Genomic DNA, 24,916 nt, shown 5'->3' on the forward strand with positions numbered 1-24,916 from the left:
CAGGCTCAGATCCGTAGTGCAAAACAGCAGGGTCGCAGGACAAAATCAACGCAAACATCGGAAGTAGAAGGAAAGATCATGGCAGAGCAAGACGAAGGAATTGCAAACGCCCATATCGCACACAAGGGATGATGGATCATCCTGGACAGAATAGACAGCTCAAAGGCTTGATGGCCTGTAATCGTACATGTACGAATCGTATCGTATCGTCGTGAGTCATATCGAGCAGAGAGGTCGGAGAGTTCGTAGAAGTCGTTATCTGGAGTAGGGCTTGTTCATCAGCGCGATTTCGCGCGCAACTGTTGCCCACTCCAGGTCGCGGCGAAGAGGCTCATTGCGTCGTTGACGCTGGTACTCTTCCCACTTAAGAAGTTCGTAAGTGAATCGAAGGTGTGGTTGAATTATAACATTAAGTCGTCGTGCCCGAACAAAGCAGCTGGAACTAAGTTAGTCTGGGTCAAATGGAAGACAGCTCATTACTTACTAGGCACGAGGGAAGGATAGGCCCATCTCGTTCATGACTTCAGCAATACAAATTGTTGCAGAACGCGACACGCCGACACGGCAATGCACTAAAGTAGCGCCTCCCTCTTTCTTGCCTGCTTCTACAAAAAGTCAGTTATGCGAGTCTCAGCGTGGAGCGAAGGGACTCACCAATGAATTTCAGGCAACGCTCAAACTCGCCCCAGAGAGGATCTACGCCATTGTCCTGAACTCGGTCGACCATCAGGAAGTTCTCGGCAGGCCAGTCGAGCTTCTTCTTGACGTCTTCGGGCCAAGAAAGCGGTTCTCCAACACTCAGGATGCGGTTAATGCCCATAGCGCGGAGGAGCTCCGGGTTGTTAGCGTGTCCAAGGTTGCCGAGGTACATGTAAGGCAAGATCCGACTGGGCAGGCTGCCGTCGAGCTTCGAAAGCCAGCGTGGTTCGGAAAGATTCAGAACACTCTGGTTGAAGCGAGGAGAGTCTTGAAGGATTCGAGGTTGAATCGCTGTTAGAAGAGCAACATCTGAAGGGTATGCGAAGAAGTTGCGGCCTTTGTCGCGATGCATTTGAATCCAAGCATCGTGAACAGGTTGACCTTCTGCATACATGAAGTAAGCCAAGGCCAGAAGTGTCGTCTCGGTATAGCCATCTGTGCAGTGTATCAAAAACTTGCGTGGCGCAGCAATGTCGTCCATCTCTATAGCTTCGTCTTCTTCTTCCCGTCTTCGCTTCGACCGCCGGACCTCTTGTGGGTTCGCCAGCTCGTACATCCATTTGCACATTTCCATCAGGCCGTCAACTTCGCCATGCGCCCATGTAGGAGGCATGATGCTTCCGGACGAGGGAAATTCCATGTGCAGGGTAGACTTGCGGTGAACTCGTTCCAGACCCATGCGGAGAGCTCGGAGCGAGCGCGATTCGGGTACATGCGCAAGATCGGTCGCTTCAATCAGCATATCGTAGCCTTCTTCGCCCACGCAATCCGGATGTAGTGCCTGGTCAGGCGTTGGTCCCAGGAAAACGTTGTTGCTGATCTCAGTTGCTTTAGACATCGCACTCATCTCGTATCGTTCCCAATAGACTGTATGTTCATGTCAGCGGTGAGTCATCTCCTGTCGCATACCAACTTACAGAAATCGGCAATCTCTCCTGTCATATCGCCCGTAGAATTGATAGCAACCAGCTTTGGGTACTTCTCCTGCATGGATGCAAAGGGATCTGAGCTTATTAGTTTTGTACACTTTACAGCAGTCACTGATCGTACCTGAGAGCATGAAGGTGTTGAACAGGCAATGCGGAAATCCGTTCCTTGCTTCATACTGCCTCTGCGCCCTGGAAATCTTCTGAGCGAGTGCAATCGTGTCTTGCGGTTTGGTTTTGTGGTCGCCATACACTATGATGTCAGACACCATAGCCAGTTTGCAGGCCTGGATCTGGAAGTTGCGCACAGAAAAGCCATCTTTGGGGTCACATTCAATGAACCTGGGCGTATCAGAAGACACTGATTCCAGTAGCTCATCCGGTGCGATTGCGCCCTTGAGCTTGGAAGCTGACAGGTTCCCGCCGGTCTTGACGACAGTAATACTGCGGATGCATCTGGGAACTTTCCGACCGCTTCTGCGACGAGAAGAGAAGAAAGCAAGCTGTATCTGATTCTCAGAGTGAAGACCATGCATCCACGGAAAGACTTGGTCGGGGTTCGGAAGCGGCTGCGTTGCAATGTGCTCTAGGGCCTCCGCCATGCGATCAGCGGTGATAGTGTACACAGGCGGGTCATCGGAGTAGAGTGAACAGTATGCATCTGGCGGGTATGTGATTGACGAGGTTTCAATAAGACTGTCCTGGCGCGGGGGCGATGCTGGGGGAGTTGCAGGGAGTCCACCAGGAGAGCACTCCGGGATGTGCTTGTTGGGGATTGCAGTAGGCGTACCACGAGAAGAGGTGTTGAGCGACAGGTGCGGTGGAGGTGTCGAAGAACGACCGGGCATAGAAGGATATCTGGCGACAGCAGCAGCCATGTTGACAAGTCCAAGGCTTGGGGATTAGAATGTGGTCGAAGGCGCGCAACGTGTGAAGGGCCTGTGGTGGGCGAGGAATCAATTGGGCAGGCTCCTTGCAATAGCAATAGGCTGGCTAATGGTGATGGTCCCTTCCCAATCAAAGAGATGCAGCGGAGGGGTCAGAGGACCACCAATGTACAGCAGGAGCGTGCGTATCACGACAGAGTGGAGTGACAGGAGTGATCTGTCGCGCAATGATCAGTACACGGGACCGAAGGGCGTCTTATGCCTCGAGCTGTGGGACCTACCGCGATGAAAGTTTGGGGAGACGGCGCACGTTAGTTGTTGAGTTGATCAACAGCCGGGGTCAAGGAGGTAAGCACGAGGGCCGTCGAGAAGTTGCGACCCTTTGCAGGAAGGTACGACCTACAGCGCGACGGTGAACATGATGTGAGGACAGGTGAAGTGAAGAATTGCGGGGAATGGATTGAACTGAATTAAGTCGAGAAGAAAGAAGAAAACATGGAGGGGCGAGGGGCGTCGATGGAGGTTGTAGCCACGACGAGGGATATGGGCGTCTCTAGTGGTTCCCCGCTATCTGACTTTCCCAGCATTCGACAAGGCGCCGTTTTAATTCACCCAACCCAGCTTCGTGGTGCGCGCCACCATGCAATGCCTGCTCCGACAGCTCTGCAATCGTTGGCCCGTGGAGACGACACAGCACACGGGGCATGCACAGAAGCTGTTCCTGCTCCATGACAGCCGCTGGGATTCGGCAGCATCACGGCGCAGTTGTCCAAGGGCGATAAGGATGCCAGTGGGTGGGTCTGGCAGACTGGGCAAGGATGCGTGCGGAGATATGAGGGCACGCAGTGTGCATGCTAAACTAGCCACTATAGAGCTCACGTCCCGCTAACAAGGACGTCGCCGGCAGCGTGGAATCGGGCTGACAGTTAGTGTGCCATTCGCATGCGGATCCAGCATCATGCCCCACTGGCGTGCAGCTCAGCAATTGCCACCCAACACGCGAGCTTGAAGTCTGGAGCTTCATCGAGCGATTGCCGATCAACCCCGCGTCTTTTGGCACTCTGGAGCCGCCGACGAGACTAGAGTCTGGAGCCTCCTCATGGCTGTCAAACGACCAGCTGCAGACTGCACGCTTTGGACGTACTAGCTAAACACGATTCACGAGGCCACACTGTTTAGTCGACCTCACAACCCCGCATTACGTTGTCGCTTCTTATCGGTTTGCAAGGGAGGCAGACCAGGACCAGGTGTCTGTGTTCGTTTACTAGATCCGAGCCTACTATGTCTGCCCAAGTATTTGAGTCGTAAGCCCCAATGCATGCTGACGCACGGGGAGAAAAACGTTCTGGAGCGCATCCTGTCGCGAAGCTCTAGACATCGGTTATCATGACATGTGAAGCGGATTCGTGTAAGATCTTTTGGGTTGGGTTGCTAACCTGCAGCCGGTCTACATGGTAGTGACTGCTCGCGTGCCTTCCGATACTCCTCTTGCTATACATACACGACCGTCGTATCCCGTTCAATCATGACGCCCAACTCCTCGCATAAGCTCAGTATCCAAATCCTCGTACGTTACAGATATAATGGAAAGGTATCACTCCGGCAGGGTCCATCCCGCAATCCGCGCTCCGCAAGCCAAGACCTATCCTCATACATCAAGCTCGGCTTTTGAGTTCAGTATATCATCGACGATGGAGCGCTGGACAGCTATCCTGTCCTTATCGCCCGCGTCCTGCTCCCTCAACAAGACTGCGAGTACTTCGATCGGCGGGTCGAGATCGAGCCGTTGCGCTCGCTTCCAGCGCTTCAACCGAGCGATTCCGGTGCATGGCTACATAGCGCAAATCGTATTAGTGATGCAACAAGACGTGGGGGAGCTCTGAAGACAGGGTGCTGGGTAGTAAACTTACGCCATAGTGCGCGCTCATGTCGAACTCCCTGAGGATCTTCTCGTGCAAGCTTATAGCCCCCTGATGCGCCCTTGGTGCGCGCCTTTGCTTCTCCTTCGCGGCCCAGTACTTCTTGATCGCTGCATCTGATATGCGCCGTGCTTGGTCCTCCTCTGGTGTACTCTCAACCTCCTGTGCCTTGAACTCCTGTTCTGTTTGCTCGATGATCGCAGCTTCCGTCGTTGTCGGCTCAGTATCTGAGATATCGATTGTCTCCGGCTTGACGTCTTTCAGCTTCGCTTCGAGGAGGTTCTTCTTTGCGCCTTGTGCTTTTACGCCGGACTTTGTGACCCTATTTGTCGTGCCGTGGAATGCGAGAGTCGACTGTTGCGATTTGGCCGCTGGGCCCGATGCTTTGCGTTTGGGTGCCATATTGATGTATTTGCGATCGATATCTGGTGATTCTTAGGTATTTGACGTCGTGATGGTTGCGTGCTATGATGGGGTGGTTGGGTTCAGTGACCTCATTCGATTTGCTTGGCGTCGATCGGGGCGCCTTCCCTGGTTGCTGCAGTGATACGCGAGATCGCGCAGACATGTGACCTCGCATCATTCTCCACCCCCACATTGTGCCGAAACCGCGGGATACTTTGCATGTGTTCTTAGGACTATACTACCTTTTTCTGGTAAGTTCAGAATTCCTAGACTTGTTAAGATCGTCAATCTTGTTAGAACGAACGCGTATACCTGAGTAGACGTGAACGTCCGCGACGAGGACGCTTGACTCATACATAGAACATGCCATGTTTCTTAGTTGTTCACTCTTACTGACTATGACCTTAGTGCTGGGATTGTACTTCACAACCTATAGTCAACAATGACTTCCACGACACCCCCAGATGTCGCTGCCCACGCGGAGGCTCTAATCCCCAAATTCCATCTGACCCGCCTCTTAAATTCCGACCAAGCTGGCCGTCGCATCTCCCTTTTGGGCACCATAGACTCCAAACCTGCTCTCCTGCTCGCTGAGCGCGCTGCCTTCGATACGAAACCTGAACTTCTAAACAGCTTCTCCACCTCGCTCCGTAACATCAAGAACCTCGGTGCAAATGACATCTACGCGTGGTTCCTCGCAAACTCCAACCCCAGCGACGAGAACCCACCTCCGGACTTCAAATTGAACTTAATCTATCCTTGTACAGAGAAGCACATCAAGAAGTACGAGCAACAGCGCTTAAGGGTCGTCACCGAGACACCAGAGATTTACAAAAAGTATGTGAGGCCGTATATGCAGGCACAGCGTGAAAAGGGCGCGTTGAATTGGGTATTCAACATCATTGAGGGCCGGACTGAACAAGAGGATGTCATCTACCGTGAGTCGGGCGAGGAAGGCTTCTTACTCCTGCCTGACCTGAACTGGGACCGTAAGACGATGGGTAGTCTGCACTTGCTCGGAATCGTGGAACGAAGGGATATCTGGAGTGTGAGGGACTTGAAGAAGAACATGGCGGAATGGGTGAAGCACATGCGGGAGAAGATGCTGGAGGCGACTGTTAAGCTGTATCCTGAGCTCGAGAGGGATGAGTTGAAGCTCTATGTGCATTGTAAGTCTATGCTAGAAAGAGGACTGAGAAACCTTGCTAACAGATGTATAGATCAACCGACATACTACCACTTCCACATCCATATCGTCCATGTCTCGCTGGAAGCGGGCAGCACGCAAGCTACCGGAAAGGCATTGGGTCTAGAGAACATCATCTCACAACTCGAAACCATGGCTTCTTCTTCCTCATCACCTCCAGGTATGCAAGATGTGAGCTTGACGTATCATCTTGGCGAGAGGAGTGATCTATGGGAGAAGGTGTATCTGCCACTCAAGGAGGGACGAGAAGTCAAGGTGGATGGCTTTTGAGAACAGTAATATACTTCTTGAAGTACTATAGACCAGTGTATACATCGCGCTCCAGTCCACGCAGCGTTGTACCTTAGAATTCATCGCAAGACATTTCAGCGAATTGCCGGGACTCCCTCCTCTCGTTATCCTCCTAGAACGACTCGGCAAGTGTAATCAGACTGAAACGCAGCTCTCCTCCGCCGGCCTCAGCCTCGCGCTTAAGGAAGCTACGTACGCCCAAGTCAAGAGCCTTTTCGCTCAGGACATCCTCGTCTGGACCCAGCGCACCGCGGTCAAGAGGACCTTTCCGCCGACCGTCAAGCTCCCACAAATGGTTCTTGTCCGACTTGATAAAGCAAACGTAGTGTAGATCGACGTCGGAATCGGCCTCAGGCGCAGCAGTATCACCACCGGATGCAGCGCTTTGGTGTGCGCTCTCGAGAGCTTCAGATTCGTAGAGGAGATCGGCTCGTTCGACAGGCTTGAGGGGTATCGCGTCGTTGACCAGCTTGGCTAGATTCGAGTCGGGTCCTAAGGCTTTTGTCAGCATGTCTGATGGCTGTCTCGGAACACGGCGGCTACTGACTGATGTTTGCACGGGCGGAACCGTTGGAGACACCGTGGAGTAATCCGATTAGACCACAAGCATTTCCAATAGTCTGCTTATACCAGATGACCTCCTCCTCTGGGCCATGTCCCTGGTATTCCGGCTTGTCCTTGTCTTCCTGCATGCGAAATGTCTCGTATGTCTTGCTGACAGGGAAGACGAGGAGGAGGGCATGAGCAGGTCGAGGTACGAAAGCAAGTAGCTCGGGCTCGTCTATGCTAAAGACATCGTGGAATGCAAGCTTCTCCGACAGACCGAGCTTGTGGACGAGAGCGGACATGACATCGGGATTGTTTTCTGTCGCGCATCAGCTGGTATGTATGCAGTGTATGTGGAGATGTCGTACCCAGAGGAATGAACCTCTTCCTGCCCTTGGGCACATCTGGTGACGATTCGGACGCCATGGTGATGCTGTGTAGAAATGGTGTTGCGGGGAAGGAGAGCTCGACATGTTATACCTAGGTAGACGTGGGGCGCAGGCAGCAAACGACTCGTCATCCAAACTCTCTTTGCCTTCCACAGACATATCATAGGCTACAGCATCGTCTGCTTAGACCATTGGGGGGTTTGGCTCTGCCTTTTGCATGTTGAGGCCTCGAAGGACTGCGGGCGTCATGAAGGAGAAGGGATCAGGCACCCATCTACTCGTGGAGAGTAGTCCATAACACGAGGCATCTCAGCCCTCAGCATAACAGCATCATCTTGAGGTGCACTCGACGCGATGCATGCGATGGACACGCGACTTGGGAAACGCGATGGCCTGTGCGGCGACATGGCGGAAGCTTCTGAGCCCCGCGCGGTGACGAAGGACCTGAATTTGACTCACGTGAATCATGCATCTCCGCCGTTGTCCCTCCGCTACACCTTTTTCTCGCATATTACACATTGGACGGCCTCAATTACCACGGACGAGATATTGGCAGCTCGGAGCATCTCTGATACCGCCTACACATCCCCGCAGATTCATAGCCACCGCGCCCAGTAGCTTTACGGCGGATTTCTTTACCCCACTACAGCCACTTGCCCTCAACTTTTTCCAGCGAACCTTCGCACCACTGCCCACCATGACCACAATCGACGAGACCCTGGTCACATTCCTCAAGACACACGCGCCCAACAACGCCGCCGACGAGACGGACGCTGTCAAGGCCTCGCAGGCCCTCTACCCCGAAGTCACCTACACCGACGCCGAGAAGACGGAACTCAGTCAATGGCTGATCACTGCCTCCCACATCGCCTCCTCCTCTGAGGATGCCGCCAAAGCCTCCGAGCGCCTATCATCACTGAACACGCACCTCTCGAGCCGAACCACCGTCCTCGGCGCAAAGCCCTCCGTCGCAGACATCGCCCTCTACCAGAAGCTCGCACCAGTAGTCTCGAAATGGAGTGCTGAGGAGAGAACTGGAGAGCAGGGATACCACCACATCGTCCGCCATGTCGACTTTGTCCAGAACTCGCCTGTCTTCGGCCTGAAGCTGGACGACAAGGTCAACATCGACCAGGACAACGTTATCTTCAAGATCAAGCCAGTAGACGCAAAGGCCGAGAAGGAGCGCAAGAAGAAGGAGAAGGAGGCTGCTGCTGCCAGTGCCGCCGCGTCTGGTGCTACAGCTACTACTCTGACTGGCGACCAAGGACAAGCCGCACAAGGGGGCCAGGGAGGAAAGACCAAGGCGGAGAAGGCAAAGGGCAAGGCAGAGGCTGCTGGCTCCGCCGTAGCATCTGCAGTCGTCGGCAACGCAGCGGGTGGCTCAGCTGGCGGTGTTCCAGAAGGTGCGCCAACCGAGAAGAAGAAGAAGGAAAAGAAGGAGAAGCAGCCCAAGCCCCAGAAAGCGTAAGTCATGTTTTTATCCTGCGTCTACGCACCATCTAACAACACGCAGCGCGCCAGTCGAGAAGCCTCTCTCTCCCGCCCTCATCGACCTCCGCGTAGGCCACATCCTCAAGGCCGAGACCCACCCCAACGCCGACTCGCTCTACGTATCCACAATCGCATGCGGCGACGCTCCCGGCACAGACAACACTTCAGAGTACGAAGGCCAGGTCGTGCGCACCGTATGCTCGGGTCTCAATGGCCTGATTCCCCTCTCGGAGATGCAAAACCGCAAGATCGTCGCAGTGTGCAACCTGAAGCCCGTCACTATGCGCGGTGTCAAGAGCTGTGCAATGGTACTCGCTGCGTCACCACGCGTTACCGAGGGTGAGGACAGCCACAAGGGACCAGTCGAGCTGGTAGATCCCCCCAAGGAGAGCAAGGCCGGCGACCGCGTCTACTTCGAGGGCTGGGAAGGCGAGCCTGAGCCGGTACTCAACCCCAAGAAGAAGGTCTGGGAGATGATCCAGCCAGGCTTCACTACAACAGATAGCCTAGAGGTCGGCTTCGATGTTGGCGTCGTACCACAATTGAGCGGCGAGGGCGCGGATAAGAAGACGGGTGTAGCTAAGCTGAGGACCAAGGACGGTCTGTGTAGCATTCCCACTCTCAAGGGAGGTGTTGTGCGATAGATGGGCCTGATGGTATACGACAGTCTAGAAAGAATTGTTGGTGCTACATATACTAAGGCCTGGCGGATACATTGTGTGTTCAAAGTAGATAGTATGCCACAAAAGTGAGCCTGTCGCACTCCAATACATTAACAAAGTAACTCCAAAGCCTGCTCAGTGCTGCCAGTTCACCCTCAACGAACCAACACTTAAAAAATGTCACTCGAAAAGCCACTTCAGTCATCAAATTTCATTATCGTCAAGTTAAATTTCAATTCCTGATGCTCTGTAACTATCCTGGGTATACAAACACAATCGTAAAAACCCGAAGGTATCCTGCAGAAAACAATATAAAACGCCGTCATGCTACATTACGACATCATCCCAGCCATTACGAGCCTAGTCCATTAGGCTCACAGGGTACTCGTAGTCCTTCTCTGCATCCGTCCCGTGCAGTCTAACCTGGTACAAGCACGTGTGACTGGCACCCCAATTACTAGTCACACGTACCATGGCCTTCGAAACGGGTTCGGACGGCTCGCCAGCGAGGTCGAACGTCTGGAGGTGGTTGGATGCGTGGATGTTGTATTTGAATGATCCCAGGCACTTCCAGGCGGGGCCGTCGAAGCTGGGTGGCGGCGGGTCGCGGCAGGTTACCTGGCGGTGGGAGTAGTAGGGGTTGATGGGCGCGTCTGTCTGGACCCAGAGCTCGATGTCGCGGGGCGCGTTGGAGATGTTGCGCGCTGGCATCATGCTCATGGGGACGTGCTCAATGGTGACTTGCTTGGGGGTGACGGGACGTGGGAGTTTGACGGTGAGTTGGGCCTGGCCGCTTGAAACGGGCGCTTGGCCAGCAGAGCACCAGCAGTCGCCTGGCTCTTCCCACTTTGTCAGCGCTGCCATGGGTGGGTTGCGATGAGGGACGAAGGCCCAGCGGCGTATGAGCCCATGGAGTCGACCAGCTCGGTGGTTGTATGTGACGGAAGACATGTCAGGATCGACGACGGCGCCTAGACCAGGAGAGAAGTAGTTGGGTTTGGTGAGGTGGAGCTCGTAGTTTGCGACGAGGTTGGCTTGCGCAAGAGAGTTGAGTCGGATTTGGTCCATCATGGTCTTTCGTGCCTCTGCTTGTACCATCGTCTTGAACTGAGCGCTCTGGGCTCGCATAGCTTCGTCGATCTTCTTGTCGACTTGAGCGGTCAAGTTTTCGTAACGGCGCTCCATGAAGGTGACGAACTCATCACGAGAGACGGCCTGTGGCCAGCTCTCAGTGTGGCTGCGTTCTTGCTGGGCCGTGGTGTCGAAGAGCTCGCCGAGCTTGGTCTTGGTCTGTTCAATGTAGCGCGCCCACTCTTTGTCGCCCATGCTTGAACGTGTCTTGCCAGTCAGTGCCATCCAGAAGTCATCCGTGATTTCAGAAGTGCCATCCTCATTACGGCGAACGATCATGACTTCAGGAAGCTCCTGCTTGAGCTCCTCGATTGTCGTGCGCATATCTGCACGAACATCCTCCAAGCGCTGCGTGTGTCGCTTGTCGATGTTGGACATGCGGCCCCATAAGAGGTTGTCGTCGCCGTTGTTCTTATACGCTTGAGCCAGCTCAGCCTCGGTGAGTTTGTGCTCGGTGGGAGGGAGGATGAACTCGGTAATCTTCTCATATGTGTGACTGACTCGTGCGCCCACAGCCTTCACCAATCCAGGCGTACGCACGGCTGATTCGGGGAATGGCGTGGCCACCATGGCGGAGGAGATAAGGTAGCTCAACAGCAGTAACCCGGCCAATCCACCAAACGCCCAAATCATAAGCTTTTTCCATTCCCATACCGGCTCGTCAACCTCATCTGGTTCAACATCGCCAAGCCATGCGTTGAGCTCGACCCTGTCCTTTTGGTGCGGGCGGCGTCGCTCTGACTGTCGCTGTGACTGCGATGGCGGGCCTTGTTGTTGAAGTCTAGTCTGCTCCTCGACGATTAGATCTCTTACAGATCCTTCATTTTCAGCTGACGGAGCGCGAACAGTAGGCCGCTGTACGTTTGCCCTGATATGGGACTGTCCTTGGATGGGTGCCTTGATAGCATTTTCGGCAGGAGTAGGAATCTGAGGTTGGACTGAGACCCTGTTACGAATAGAACTTTGAGATACAACGGGGGTGGGCCCTTGGGTCCTTGCTCCATTCACAGTACGACTGGCGGGCCTGCGACTCGGTACTGCTGGCCTGACGAACGGATCTTGTGCGCCTGAAGTAGCAGCCTCATGGGTGACGCCGTTCGACTTTGTGGTGTTGGTAGATGTTGTAAGGTCAGGTTTGCGGGTCGATGCTGCAGGCTTTGCGAGAGGCGAGCCCATGAATGGATCCTGGGACACTAACATACCAGCCTCGTGGGCAAGACCGAACGACTTGGTGGTATTGCCGACAGACGCCGCAAGATCATCATCGCTGTGGTCGAAGTCATCACTGTCGATGAAGGAGTAGCCAGGAGTGACCTTTGACTTTGATCCGGGGTTGCGCACAATGTCGGGTGAGAACTTGTCACTGTTACGGCTTTGCCTGATGAAGCGCGATTGGCGCTCACTTCCAAGTTCTCCGACACCTTCTTCCTCGTGGTTTTGTTGTTCGCTTTGATGGTCCTCCTCTTCCTCATCGTCGGCGTACTTCTCCATCTGGTTTTCTATAGCCTGGGCGAATCCTGTAGCAGGAGCGGCCGGGAGCTTATCTGGGGCACCAGTACGACCGCTCGCGCCATAGGCATTTGATCTGCGACTGGCGACCTTGGTTAACGTTGTTGTAGTACGTTTCGCTGCGGCGGAAGCTGTGGCATTGGTGACAACTGAATCTGCAACAACAGAGTTTGCCTTTTGACTGAGGCGATCTGAGCGACGGTTACGTCCTCCAGGCGTGCGCGCCTCCCCATTGGCACGTTGCGACATGGCGGCGATGAGCTCGTCAAGATCGCGGTTGAAATCTGGGAGTGATGTGTCGCCAGCGAAATCGAAACCAAGCACAGGAGAAGGGGGCTGAATTGATTGCTGAGGTTGTGTGAGTAGTTGGTCGTTGGAAGATTGGGTTGCTGGGGCGGTCATGTAGAAGAAAGAAAAGACGCCAGAGGACTGGAGTCGTCCAACAATAGCTGTGAACAAAGAAAAAAGACAGCTTCGCGACAATGACAAGACAATAGAAAACAGAATGGGTTGCCCAACTGCTGCCAAGCTGCAGCCAGCTGGCGAAAATTTGCGCGGTGAAGACGAGGTGAAGGTGAATCAGGACGACACGTGCATACAGCCTCGCAATGCATGGGAGAGACATGGGCACATCGCAAAGACATGGGTAGGAAAATCGCGCCAACTTACACCTCGGCCAGAGACCCAACTTCGTCGCGTCCTATTTGCGCGATTGCGGGCGCGTTGCGTTCCAACTCTTGCTCTTTAACACTTTCGGTGACGGTATTGTTGATGGCGGGTTCCTGCAGTGGGTCCGTAAACACGTGGACAAGCCTTCACGCGTCGAAGCCGGCAGATGCGCTGTGGGACTAAACTCGATAGAGAAACTTCTGGCGCTCGTTCATGCGTAGATTGCGACTCGCGATCATGTTCCCAGGATGCGACGCGATGTTGTTTAGTGTGTATTGATGGTTGACAATGAGGTTGATGAAAGTTCGAGGTCGCGCTTTGAGGTGCAAGGGTTCAGCCTGTCCGCAAGCCGCCGCAACCGGTAGGTTAAGCGAGGCTGCACTCCATCCGGCGGTGTGTGACATGGCATTCTTTGACGCGAAAAACTAACTCTTACGAGACACAAGCAGACAGGAGCAAGAATAACAAGCTGGGAGAGATGGAGCACCCCTCAGAGACGACTGGGAGCTAGTGTCTCCGCTACCACAAGACATGGATGATGCATGAAATTTCCGGGCCCAGCTGGAAGCGGAGCACAAGACCCTGAGAGCCACAACGCTTATTCCGCCTGCTCGCATGTACCTGCGTCACCCAAGTTTAGTCCAGAGGATACGTCGTACGGCCATTTTGTGACTGGCGCATGTGGCCAAAAGACGGGGAGTGGCTGGTCAAGTCCACGCAGCAACTCATGGACTGTGGGTGGGTTGCTATCATGATCTACAGGGCTGACAGGCAAGCCCACCCGCAATCGGCCCACACTGTCACAGTCCTTGCTCTTACAACTCTACCAAACTCGACATGATCATATTCCACATGATAGACATTGTGTCTACCGTCCTCGCTACACGTGTTCCCAGCATTTTGGCAGAGCAGAACACGAGATGATGAGGTTGTAGCTGGTGCAACCTGTGGACGTCTCAAATCCGTACAGACAATCTGCTGCGCACACATGTGTCTAACCGAAATCAACATGCTAAAAGTTAGAAGATCGTAGAAGTCTATGGGAAACACATGTCTGGCGATGGCTATGAGAAAGCCAGACCACCCTTGCCGAATGAGGAAATCTATCCGCACGCGGCTCTTCTCTCTCGACTAGTGGCACAGCCCATGAACCCAGCATCTCGTGCTGCCGCGTTTTTATATATCTGCAACCTCGCAATCAAACGCAGACCTCGAATCGCATAAGAGCGACAGACCCCCAGACACATTCTCTACTTCTCATAACTAAAGTTCTCACAATGGTTGTAGGATCCGTTCTCGTCACCGGGTAAGCTACCCCTCCACCCCTCCACGCAGCTTCGAGACAGCATCATGGGCAATTGGTACTAACAATGGCTCAGTGGTACCGGATACATTGGCTCATTCACAGCCCTTGCCCTCCTCGAAGCTGACTACAAAGTTGTCATCGTCGACAACCTCTACAACTCCTCCCCAGAAGTCGTCAACCGCATCGAGCTCATTTGCGGCAAGCGACCTGCCTTCTACCAATGCGATGTCACCGATGAGGCTGCGCTCGACAAGGTGTTCGAGGAGAACCCAGACATCGACAATGTCATCCACTTTGCCGCGCTGAAGGTGCGTCCATTTGTCAACTACTGTATCGCAACCCCAAGCTAACACCTCCCAGGCCGTTGGAGAGTCTGGCGAGATTCCTCTGACATACTACCGCGTCAATGTCGGCGGCTCCATTGCGCTCCTCTCCTCCATGGTAAAGCACAATGTCACAAACATCGTGTTCTCTTCCTCCGCGACCGTCTATGGCGACGCGACGCGCGTCCCCAACATGATCCCGATCCCCGAACACTGCCCCATCGGCCCGACCAACGTATACGGCCGCACAAAGTCCACCATCGAGGGTGCTATCACAGATACCATCGAGGCCGAGCGCAACAATGCGAAGAAGGCTGGCAAGGACGAGAAGGAAATCAAGAAGTGGAACGCTGCGCTACTGAGGTACTTCAACCCCGCCGGCGCGCATCCAAGTGGCATCATGGGCGAGAACCCTCTGGGTGTACCATACAACCTACTTCCCTTGTTGGCGCAAGTTGCGATCGGCAAGCGCGACAAATTGCTCGTCTTCGGTGACGACTACAAGAGCAAGGATGGCACAGCGATCCGCGACTACATCCACGTCCTCGACCTAGCGCGGGGTCATCTCCAGGCTCTCAACTACCTGCGCGAACAACAACCTGGTGTCAAGGCGTGGAACCTGGGTACTGGCAAGGGCTCAACCGTCTTCGAGATGATCAAGGCCTTCAGCACCGTTGTAGGACGCGACCTGCCATACGAGGTTGCGCCACGGAGACAGGGTGACGTGCTCGACCTGACAGCGAACCCGACACTCGCGAACAAGGAGCTAGACTGGAAGACAGAGTTCACACTGGAGGATGCTTGCGCAGACCTGTGGAAGTGGACAGAGAACAACCCAGAAGGTTACGAGCAGCAACCACCAAAGGAGTTCGTGGACGCGCTGAAGAACAAGAAGGCTTGAGCTAGAGGAGTGAGGGTGGAAGGGTATGTGCTTTCTAGGAAGCGACACCTGCATTAGCATCTTAGAGATGAATGCTGAAGCGTTATATTTTACATAGATATGCTGGACATAATAGTTGAACCAGATAGGGTAGAAACGCAAACTTCGATTACTTGAACATTACGATATGAGCTCAGACTACTCCCAAATCCTCATCATTATGAAACTTTGGAAAAGTGTAATGTTCAAAACATGTTGACACTAACAGCATGATAAAGAAGCAGCTAAGCCTTGCCTCGTACCTAGCGTTATCTCTAAACACGAGTGCAGTATAAAATCTCGTGTTCGCCGCATCTGCCTTCTCTCCCACCTTGCGTCTTTAATCCCTCAATTTCCAGAAAAGACGTAAAGAAGAAGTTATGTGCGAGAGTAGCTTTTGGTCAGAAAGGTTCGAGTTCACACTGCCATGTGTGGAGGCGTTGTCTTGCATTAATAACTCTTTACAAAAAATCACCTACTCACAAGCCGATGTGTGAGATGTTCAGAAACTCCTGGCTCAATCATGATACCAAATCCCGCCTTTGCCTAGTTAGCCCTAGCATATATGGAGGAGCACATATAAAACATACCCCTTGTTATGCTCTATCTCACTTCTCTATCACTTGCAATATTAAAATATCAAAACGTCAAAAAGACCAAAAAAAGAAAGTGACGTTCTTATGGGGTGGTAGCGGATCGGACCTCCAAAACCAGCGTGTTTTGCTTTCATGCATTTGATCCTCACCAACTTCAAAAACCGCGCCAAAAGCCAGTCCGTTCTGGCCCATGTCCAACTTTGCGGCTTTTTAAAAAAGACTAGCTGTATGAAAGAGTATTGCCTCTCTTCTCTTCTCTCTTCTTCATACCCCCGGATAACTCAAGGTTTCATTCAAAGTCCACACAACACCTTGTACATGAGATTGCAAGAGGAGCAACACACCACACATGATCGCGTTCCCGATTATTTTCCTTCGATCAAAACAAATCAACAAAATGAATCATGTGTTTGAAGCGTCAGATTCGGGTATAACATTATCAAACAAGTGCCACTGCGGTATCCAAGATCCAGCTCTCATGACAACTACATGGCTATGCGAACGCTCAAAACAAGGCCGAAGCTCAATCGATGCATTTGCGTGCTCATTTGCATCATCCTCATCACATCCCCACAAACGCCTAAGCAATGTCCTCAATCGGGCAATTTGGATGCAACACGTACACCACCTTGTCGTTACCTTCAGCCTGGCCCTGCTCGTCCGCGAGACCTTCACCCCGGATCAACATGAGGTATTGCTCCTGTAGTTTTCGTTAGCACACATGTCATCAAAAGTTTCATTTGGTTTCGACATACCTTGACGACCTTCTTCAGCACCTTCTTGGCGAGAGCCCTCTCCCTCTCCAAGTCCTCTTGCGTCTCCATTTCGTTTTCCTTCTGCTCGAGGTACCAGATAAGCAATTCTTCCTCTTCGACACCGTCTTGTGTCTCTTCTTGGTCCTCGTTGACGCGCTTGACGAACATATTGCGCATAGCGACGTACTTGTCGTGTGTGATCTTGGTCTTCTCACGCGGCGCAACGGCTGGAGTCGCTGTTCGGTCTCGAGAGGCATCTTCCTGGTCATCCATCGGCGCATCAGCCTCCTGCTCTGCAGCAGCAGCCGCGGCGAGCAAAGCTTCATCGTCATCGTCCTCAACTTCGACGTCATCCTTCTCGACTGAGATGATGGATTGACGGAGAAGATTGTAGGCTTCTTTGACGAACTCGGGAGTGATGTCGCTGACGCAGTTGGCCTTGGCGATAGCCTCTGAGAGACGGATCATACTCTCAAGTTGACGAACAGTGATGCGGTAACTGTTGCGACCGATACCACCTTGCGCATCATCTGCTCGTAGCTCCTTGTACTTCTCGACGAGCGTCTCTCTTGCCTCATCAGTAAACTCTGGTCTGAATGTCCTTGCGAACCGGATGTAGCGCTGGAGCTGCTCAGTGTTGAACTCTGGGTCAACAGCTTCGTCTCTGTGCTGGTGTATACCAACAATGTGCTCGGCAAGGTGGCGATCGACAGCCTCGTCGCACTCGTCCAACACTACGAAGAACAGATCGAAACGTGACATGATAGGAGCAGACATGTTGACGTTGGCACGTAGCGTTGTCTTGCGGTTGTAGCGTCCACCAACGGGGTTGGCTGCTGCAAGGATAGAGGTTCTGGCGTTGAGCGTGGCCTGGATACCGGCCTTTGCAATGGAAATGGTCTGCTGTTCCATAGCTTCGTGAATGGCGACTTGATCGGCGATGTCCATCTTGTCAAACTCATCGATAGCGCAGATACCGTTGTCAGCAAGCATGAGCGCACCGGCCTCGATCGTGAACTCTCCAGTCTCCTCATCCTTGACTACTGCAGCTGTAAGACCGGCAGCCGAAGACGCCTTACCAGATGTGTAGACAGCGCGAGGAAGGAAGCTGCAGATGTACTTCAAGAACTGTGACTTCGACGTCGAAGGGTCACCAACAATACAGATGTTGATGTCTCCACGCAGCGCCATTCCCTCAGGTGTCTCCTTCGACACACCGCCCATCAATTGAAGGAGGAGTCCCTTTTTGATGACTTGGTGGCCGTAGACCATGGGCGCTATCGAGTCGACCAATCGCATGAAAATGTTGGGCTTGTGTACCATGTCCTTGAGATCCTGGATCTCCGCAGCAGTCAGAGTACCAAGATACTCCTCTTGGGCTTCTTCACCGCTTGTCGCATTCGACTCAATTTGACCTTGGCCAAGGGACGCGAGGATGTTGCTCGCCTGACCTGTCAAATGGTGGTTGGATGTCTGTCCAGGAGTCGAGTGGTCTGGTGAGACCATGCATGCCAAAAAGGACATGCGATACGTCAAGTCGCGCACACCAAGGGCTTTGAGACCGCTGACACCCGACCCACCGACATCGTTGCCTCGTGTTGTGTTTGCCGTATCTCTTTGCGCTTGTGGACGCACACCCGGTACGCGGAATTGACTCACGTCTGGGATGACGATCACTGTGCCGGTGAAGATACACTTCTCGCCAGCCTTCGCTCGATCCACCATCTCTCCGCGCAAGATGACGTCCATGGTTCGGGGCATACTGCCAGTGGGTATCTCTGAGCTGTTCTCCTGAATGCGCACCTTCTGCCAATCCACGAAAGTCGACTGGCGAATATCGAGACGCCAGCCCTCCCTGTTCATGCAGGTTATGTTGGGACATTGTGTGGGTTCGGTGTACTTAAAGGTCTGTTCGATGTTCGGTACGACGGTGTTGCAGATCTCGCATACGAAGGTGGCCATTGAAAGCTCTGGTCGGACTTCAGATGTTCGTGTCGCCGTGCCAGAAATAGAAAGCAAGCTGCCAATGGATGTGGTGCGCAGCTGACGAATACGGGAGACGAGAGGGAGATTGTAGAAAGCCAGTGTGAACAGCTTGTCTGTCTGCTGGTTCGAAGTCTTCTCATTGAGACTCTCATTTTGACTCGTAGCATTGCCGGAGTTTGATGTGCCCGCAGCAGAGGCAGTTGAGGCGGGCTGCTTGTGCTGGCGGAAGTACTTGGGCTCGTACTTTGCGATAAGGTTGTGGAGCGACCGGACCATATACGGCAGGAAGCGATAGTATTCGCTTGCGATGGCCGCGGCAAGAATGCCATCTTCGTGCCGGAGGAGGTGTGTGTAGTCGACATAGAGGGTGGAGAGTCCGTACAGTCGCATGCCCCGTATTTGGGCGATGTAGTACTTGTCTGTGGTGGGCACGGCGCTCGATGTGGGAAGAGCTGAGGAAGAAGGGTCTTCTGTGTAGCTATCCTTTCGTTAGTATATTCGACAGCAGGAAGACTGCTGTCATGAAGCTCACTTTTCGAGGAACTCCTGGAATCGCAACGAGAGCGTCTCTCCCGTCACGTCCACCACCTTGGGGATGTCTGTTCGCGGGGCATTTGTGCGCCTGCCTGGTACTCGTGCTCCGATAATCTCGTCATCAGGGTCTCCTTCGACATCGCTGTTGGCGCCGGCGCTTTCAGAGGGGGGTCCGCGGGGTCTCGCAGACGAAGATCGCATCTGCGGTGTCCGTGCATCGTTGCCGTACGCGCTGGAGGGAGTGGGCGCGGCATCCGAGTTCAGTGCGAGATCGAGTAGGGACGACATAGTGTGTGTATGGGTATCTGATGTGGGGTGCTGTTGACACAGGGAGACTCGCGGGGACGGTAAACACGCGAAAACGCGGTCGCGCTGTCCGAATGGGGAAGTAAGTGTGGGTCTGTGCACTCCATCCAAGCCTCACGCGAAGAACAGCAGGGAGCACGGCCACACAAAGAACAGGCAGTAAATCTTAACTCGATAGATGCTGATTAACTTTCAAAACTATCTTACACGCTCTATCATCCCAAAACACTCCCGAGGTCAAGATCAACCCCATGTTCCGCCACCACCTCTGCCAGCCCTCCTCTGCGCACTCAATCTCCAGTCGTCTTCACCTGCAAACTTGTTGTGCAGAGGCTGAATCCTCTCAGCCTTCTTTCGCTTACTCAACCTATCCGTTGGCGCAACCTTGAAGAACGTCGGCGCTGCTTCAACGAGCCACTTCGGCTCAATAGCACTGCAGAAGTGCATATATTCTTTGGTCGTCTCCACAAGTGAGTGGTATATGACGTGTTCGGCAGGCTTGCCAAACAGTGAGGAAGAAGGATGCAGGTAGACTGGTGTGCCTTCGACGAGCGTCTTGTAACCCTCGGCAGGATCTTTGCGCGCCGAGTTGCGGAAGAAGCCCGAGCATAGCGCTTGCCGAACTTTGATCGTATTGCGACCGCAAGAGACGACTTGATGCTTGTGTCGCGCCATAATCTGCAGCAACTGGTTTCGCACGTCGCGCACACGCTGCATGTTCTTGGGTATGACGAAGTTCTCTTGACACCACGGCGTACTGAATCCACCCTGTTTCCAACCATTGTACACGTTGAGAAGGGTGATATGATCGCCAGAAGGATCGTTGAACTTCTGCTTCTTCTGGTCGGCTTGTTGTTGCTTGTCACGTGGACGATGAAAGACGCTCTGGGTAGCGCTAATCATGGCGACAATGGTCAAGATCTCATCTGAACATTGAAGCTCAACGGACTTGATGAGTGACTTTGACAGGGATGGATCCATTGGGAAGTCAGCCATCTGTCGACCGAGACGCGTTAGTAGGCCTTCGTCGTCCAGTGCGCCCAATTGATACAGCTCCTCCAGGGCTGTCAACATGGTATTTGTAGGCGGTGGATCCATGAAGTCGAAGTGTAACAGATCGTTGATGCCCATAGCCTTGAGCATCAAAATCGTGTTTGACAAGTTTTGGCGCTGGATCTCCGGAATCGTAGTCGGCAACATTTCGTTCTGGAATGCGGCCTCGGTATACAGACGGAAGCACTTTCCAGGTCCTGTTCTACCTGCTCGTCCACTCCTTTGGCGAGCCTGGGCTTGCGAAATCGGGGTAATCTGCAGACGATCCATTCCTAGCTTTCCATCATAGGAACTCTGTTTGACAAAGCCAGGGTCCACGACATAGTAGATGCCGTCTATAGTCAGACTGGTCTCAGCGATATTGGTAGCAATGACGACTTTGCGCGTGCCGTTGGGCGCAGGCTCGAAGATACGAGAGGCCACTTCCGACGGCAAGGCACCGTAAATAGGCAGAATCATCAATTCTGGTACGTTTGGACCCAAAGCTTTCATACGCTCTGAAATGATCTCGCATGAGGAGTCAATCTCCTCTTTACCTGTCAGGAACAGCAGAATGTCACCTGCTGGCTCCGTCAAGTGGATCTGCATGACCGTGACCAGCGCCGCGTCGAGGTAGTCAGACTCTGGCTCTTTACTGTACATAACCTCTACTGGGAAAGTACGACCTGCAGGGAAGTTAGTGTTTGTCTCACATACACTTCGTGGAGTCAAGACTTACCTGGAATTGAGAAGATGGGACACTTGTAGAAGTACTCCGAGAACTTGTCGGCATCCAAAGTGGCACTCGTCACTATGAGCTTCATATCCGGGCGTCGTTTGAGTGTCTTCTTCAGCAGTCCAAACAAGACGTCAGTAGCGATTGTACGTTCGTGGGCCTCGTCAAGCATGATGCAGCTGTACTTTGACAGCATGGGGTCCAACAGGATCTCACGCTGCAAGATACCGTCCGTCATGTACTTGATACGGGTATCTGGCGAAGTCTTATCCTCGAAACGAATCGTGTAACCAACCTCATTACCGAGAGCGCAGCCAACCTCCTCAGCGACACGCTTGGCAACACTCATGGCTGCTACACGCCTAGGCTGGGTACAACCGATGACCAGCTCGTTACCGTAGCCAGCCTCGGCCAAATACTGGGTCATCTGCGTGGTCTTTCCGGATCCAGTGTCACCGACCACAATCAGGATCTGGTGCTTGGCGATAGCTTCAAGAAGTTGGTTCCTGAACTTAAAGACAGGCAACGACTCTCGTTGCTCCTTGATGCTCATGTTTGTACGTTTGCCAAACGAGGTTTCCCTACTGTTCGTGGAGATCTTCTTCCACTCCGGTAACGCTTGGCTGGGTTCGTTCGTGCGGGTGTTACGAAGATCGCTGGCGAATTGTCGTTGTTGGGCCATTGGATCGTTCCACTGGCTACTCAAGTCAACATTCGCTGCCTCCTTGGCGGCCTTCTCCTGGGCTTCCTGCTGTTTGAGGTCACGACGCTCCTTCGCTAATGTATCACCAGCCATTGCAGCGCGATTGAGCGAACCATCAGGCGCTTTGACAACTCGAATCGGTGACAGCTCCAGTGATTGCTTCGTCTGACCCGCCAAGAAGGGTGGCTCTTCCTCACGGACTTCGATATCAACATCTTCCTCTTCTTCGAAACCACCTTCGCCATTGATGTGCGCGTTGAAGTCCTCGTCGATGTCGGGGTAGTCGGACTTCGGTATTACACCAGAAGCAATGAGTTGCTTTATCTCCCAACGTTCTGGTGAGGTCATGCGCTTCCGCATTCCGTTCTTGCGACTGTTGAAACCGTCCTCCACGACTGGAACGGAGCTGTCGAGCCCTGGTATTCCTCCAAGTCCCTGGGAGTTTGCGCCTGTGCCGAACGAGGCTATGCGTTTTCCAGGATCAAGATCTCGACCGGTCCGCTGATCCACCTCTTTCATCGACAGCGAAATCCTGTTGTTCTCGTTCTTGATGACTTTGACTTTGACCTCTTGCCATCTCGATACGAGGTCGGATGGGTGGTTCACCCGGCCCTCCATCATTTGTGTGACGTGTACCAGCCCATCGACCTTGCCCTTGACGCCTTGTAGGTTGACGAAGCATCCGAAATCCTTGACACCTGTGACCTTGCCATCGTACACTTTGTATAACACGGGTTCGTCGTCGAGCTCGGGGGTAGGTGGTCGTCGGAATTCGTCTAGGTCTTCGTCGCGGTACTTCTTGCGGCTTCGTTGCTTGTTGTTTGGCTTTACGGTCCGCGTGCGGCCAAATTCGTCCTCGAAGACCAGCTCGTCGTTCTGTTGTCTGCCTCGTCGCGGACTCCTCGATCGCGAGCGAGAGTACGACCGGTCTCTCTGCCTGTGTCGCTTACTCCTGCTTATGTCGTCGTCGCTGTCGTATGGGCTCATGCTTCTTTTCCGCGACCTCTCCTTGGGTTTGCTGCTTGGCCCCTTCCCTGCCAGTCCCTCCAGCATCGCAAACGTATCGTCTAATGCGTCGATCTGTGTTGCTTCCTTCTCGGGCTCGTCGTCTGCCACCTCGTATTCCACGTCCTTGTCCGGGATCGCCAGGCCCTTGAAAACGCGCGTTTTGCGGTCTGTCGCATCGGTGCCGTTTTGCCCGTTTGCGCCAGATTCCTTTGCTCCCTTGTTCTTGTACTTGGGATGAAGCGTCAAGATGAGACGGTCAATGCTCTCCACCAGACTCTGGGGGAACTCTGCGCCCATGGCCTCCAGCTGGTTCTTGAAGTCTGTGACGCCTTTGCATGTCGCGTGCTGATCGATAACGAACTCGGCGAGCGTCTTATCCGAAACACCGACGTGATTCTGGATTTCGGAGGTGACCTTCGAGACGAGCGATAAGAACTCGAGGTTCGCGAGATCGTCCATGGCTGCGATTTGGCTCGCGGCGCGCTTTCTTTGGAATGTTGGAGTGTAGGATATTGTCTGCAGACTACATCCACTTGAAAAGATGCAAAGTGAATGGCCTAACGTCAACGTAGGCTTCCGGGTGTTCAGCTTTTCTTCTTGTACGATGTGACCTCGTCCGCGGCGCGCGTTCGTTTGGATAGTCGGGGTGTAGGATCTGGGGATGTCGTGGTCGCAAGGAGGATTTTGGGTGTTTCCTGGTTTGGAGATGTCGCGCGAAAATGCTACGCGACGACTCTTTCCTCCTCCCGGTGTAGCTGCGGAAGAGGAGTGTGAATGGCTGAAGGTGTTGGATCGTCAAGAAAGTTGATGCGGCTCGGCGGCGATTTCGCGCTAGGCTCCAGTCCCCGCGCTGGCGCCGTTCCCAAGTTCCACGATATCCTGCATCCATAGATCTTTCGACCACCGACATCCAATTCCTCGCCCGCATCGCTTAATCCTTCAGCTGTCTCAGCGTATCTCGTGATACTCACAATCACTGTCACGATGGTGTTTGCACGCATACACCAGTTTATCCAGAGGACGCACGAGAGAATGTTACAGCAACCCTTGAAGACTTCGTTCATCCTGCTCCTCTTCAATTACGCAGGTTATCGATTCATCTCTCACTGGAACCCGATAATCGAACGAGCGCGCATAGCCAAGCAGGCGGAAATGGGACAAGCGGGCACAATGAGTGAGGGCACAAAGGCGCATACATACGCTCCGGACACTGCTGCAAGGACACGAGTGGAAGCTGGACAAAAATCTGGCGGAAGTTCGATTCAATGGATGAACGTGAATGGTGTACCCATCCCATTCATCGGACCCAAGTCGACCGATTGAGAACGACATCTTGCTGGTGTATCGACAAATGTTTCACTGGATCACATCATGCGTCGAACGTAAGCCTTGGCTTCAGTGTATCGCAACCATGGAATTGAGTAAAACCTCATCTCAACAACCAACGCACACCACAATCATGTGCTGCTGATGCCTGGAGGGGGGTTTTCAGGAAGTGCCAGCTATCAGTGGGTTTTACAAGGTGCGACTCGCACGGAATACTGGCATCATACATCGCAGGGTTCGAGTGAGGGTACATGCTTGAGATATTGTGCTCTGGTATGGGGACTATAAAATCGGACAGTGCAACAAGTAAGAGGTGGAAACGTCCCTCCATGGTGTTGCGATAGCATGATCACACAGCCACAACTTCCACGTTACCGAGGCCTTTGTTTCATCTCGCTCTGCGACTCAATGGAAGATTCGAGAGCATCTGCAAGTCTGTTTCTCAATACACCGACTTTCAGCAAGAGTGAGGGGTGGTCAATATCCTGGAAAGGGCCGTCGGCGTTATAAGGTGGTCCGAGCACCACGATGTTGAATTTGAAGCACAGGATCGCGTCAAATTGCATCATCTCACTAGCGTCGATCCCACTCTAACTCCAACTCCAACATACAAGCTGTGATCTGGTACTGCAAGTACAGTGAGAGAAAAGCT

The 24,916-nt window shown here is 53.3% G+C and overlaps 8 protein-coding genes across 8 annotated transcripts; 3 read left to right on the plus strand and 5 right to left on the minus strand.

The window, feature by feature from the left end:
• Nucleotides 1-4,160: 4,160 nt before the first annotated feature.
• On the minus strand, nucleotides 4,161-4,833 carry J4E88_009329 (uncharacterized protein; the record flags this gene model as incomplete). Its single annotated transcript, XM_049402932.1, has 2 exons — nucleotides 4,161-4,343; nucleotides 4,423-4,833. The coding sequence occupies 2 exons, from the start codon at nucleotides 4,831-4,833 to the stop codon at nucleotides 4,161-4,163; spliced, it is 594 nt and encodes a 197-aa protein (XP_049251420.1).
• Nucleotides 4,834-5,278: 445 nt separating this feature from the next.
• On the plus strand, nucleotides 5,279-6,313 carry J4E88_009330 (uncharacterized protein; the record flags this gene model as incomplete). The annotated part of the gene is made up of 2 exons (XM_049402933.1): nucleotides 5,279-6,005; nucleotides 6,057-6,313. 2 exons carry the CDS (start codon nucleotides 5,279-5,281, stop codon nucleotides 6,311-6,313), a joined length of 984 nt encoding a protein of 327 aa, XP_049251421.1.
• A 133-nt stretch (nucleotides 6,314-6,446) lies between these two features.
• Nucleotides 6,447-7,306, minus strand: J4E88_009331 (uncharacterized protein; the record flags this gene model as incomplete). Its single annotated transcript, XM_049402934.1, has 3 exons — nucleotides 6,447-6,826; nucleotides 6,882-7,199; nucleotides 7,249-7,306. 3 exons carry the CDS (start codon nucleotides 7,304-7,306, stop codon nucleotides 6,447-6,449), a joined length of 756 nt encoding a protein of 251 aa, XP_049251422.1.
• Nucleotides 7,307-7,966: 660 nt separating this feature from the next.
• J4E88_009332 (uncharacterized protein) lies at nucleotides 7,967-9,407 on the plus strand (the record flags this gene model as incomplete). Its single annotated transcript, XM_049402935.1, has 2 exons — nucleotides 7,967-8,736; nucleotides 8,786-9,407. The coding sequence occupies 2 exons, from the start codon at nucleotides 7,967-7,969 to the stop codon at nucleotides 9,405-9,407; spliced, it is 1,392 nt and encodes a 463-aa protein (XP_049251423.1).
• Nucleotides 9,408-9,785: 378 nt separating this feature from the next.
• On the minus strand, nucleotides 9,786-12,467 carry J4E88_009333 (uncharacterized protein; the record flags this gene model as incomplete). Its single annotated transcript, XM_049402936.1, has 1 exon — nucleotides 9,786-12,467. The coding sequence occupies one exon, from the start codon at nucleotides 12,465-12,467 to the stop codon at nucleotides 9,786-9,788; it is 2,682 nt and encodes an 893-aa protein (XP_049251424.1).
• A 1,544-nt stretch (nucleotides 12,468-14,011) lies between these two features.
• Nucleotides 14,012-15,264, plus strand: J4E88_009334 (uncharacterized protein; the record flags this gene model as incomplete). Its single annotated transcript, XM_049402937.1, has 3 exons — nucleotides 14,012-14,040; nucleotides 14,114-14,348; nucleotides 14,401-15,264. 3 exons carry the CDS (start codon nucleotides 14,012-14,014, stop codon nucleotides 15,262-15,264), a joined length of 1,128 nt encoding a protein of 375 aa, XP_049251425.1.
• Nucleotides 15,265-16,458: 1,194 nt separating this feature from the next.
• J4E88_009335 (uncharacterized protein) lies at nucleotides 16,459-19,441 on the minus strand (the record flags this gene model as incomplete). The annotated part of the gene is made up of 3 exons (XM_049402938.1): nucleotides 16,459-16,578; nucleotides 16,634-19,097; nucleotides 19,152-19,441. The coding sequence occupies 3 exons, from the start codon at nucleotides 19,439-19,441 to the stop codon at nucleotides 16,459-16,461; spliced, it is 2,874 nt and encodes a 957-aa protein (XP_049251426.1).
• A 261-nt stretch (nucleotides 19,442-19,702) lies between these two features.
• On the minus strand, nucleotides 19,703-23,397 carry J4E88_009336 (uncharacterized protein; the record flags this gene model as incomplete). Its single annotated transcript, XM_049402939.1, has 2 exons — nucleotides 19,703-21,177; nucleotides 21,231-23,397. The coding sequence occupies 2 exons, from the start codon at nucleotides 23,395-23,397 to the stop codon at nucleotides 19,703-19,705; spliced, it is 3,642 nt and encodes a 1,213-aa protein (XP_049251427.1).
• Nucleotides 23,398-24,916: the final 1,519 nt, after the last annotated feature.

Source organism: Alternaria novae-zelandiae, assembly GCF_023758075.1.
Source record: "Alternaria novae-zelandiae strain BMP 2774 chromosome Unknown scaffold_23, whole genome shotgun sequence".
In the NCBI taxonomy this organism is placed as follows: domain Eukaryota; kingdom Fungi; phylum Ascomycota; class Dothideomycetes; order Pleosporales; family Pleosporaceae; genus Alternaria; species Alternaria novae-zelandiae.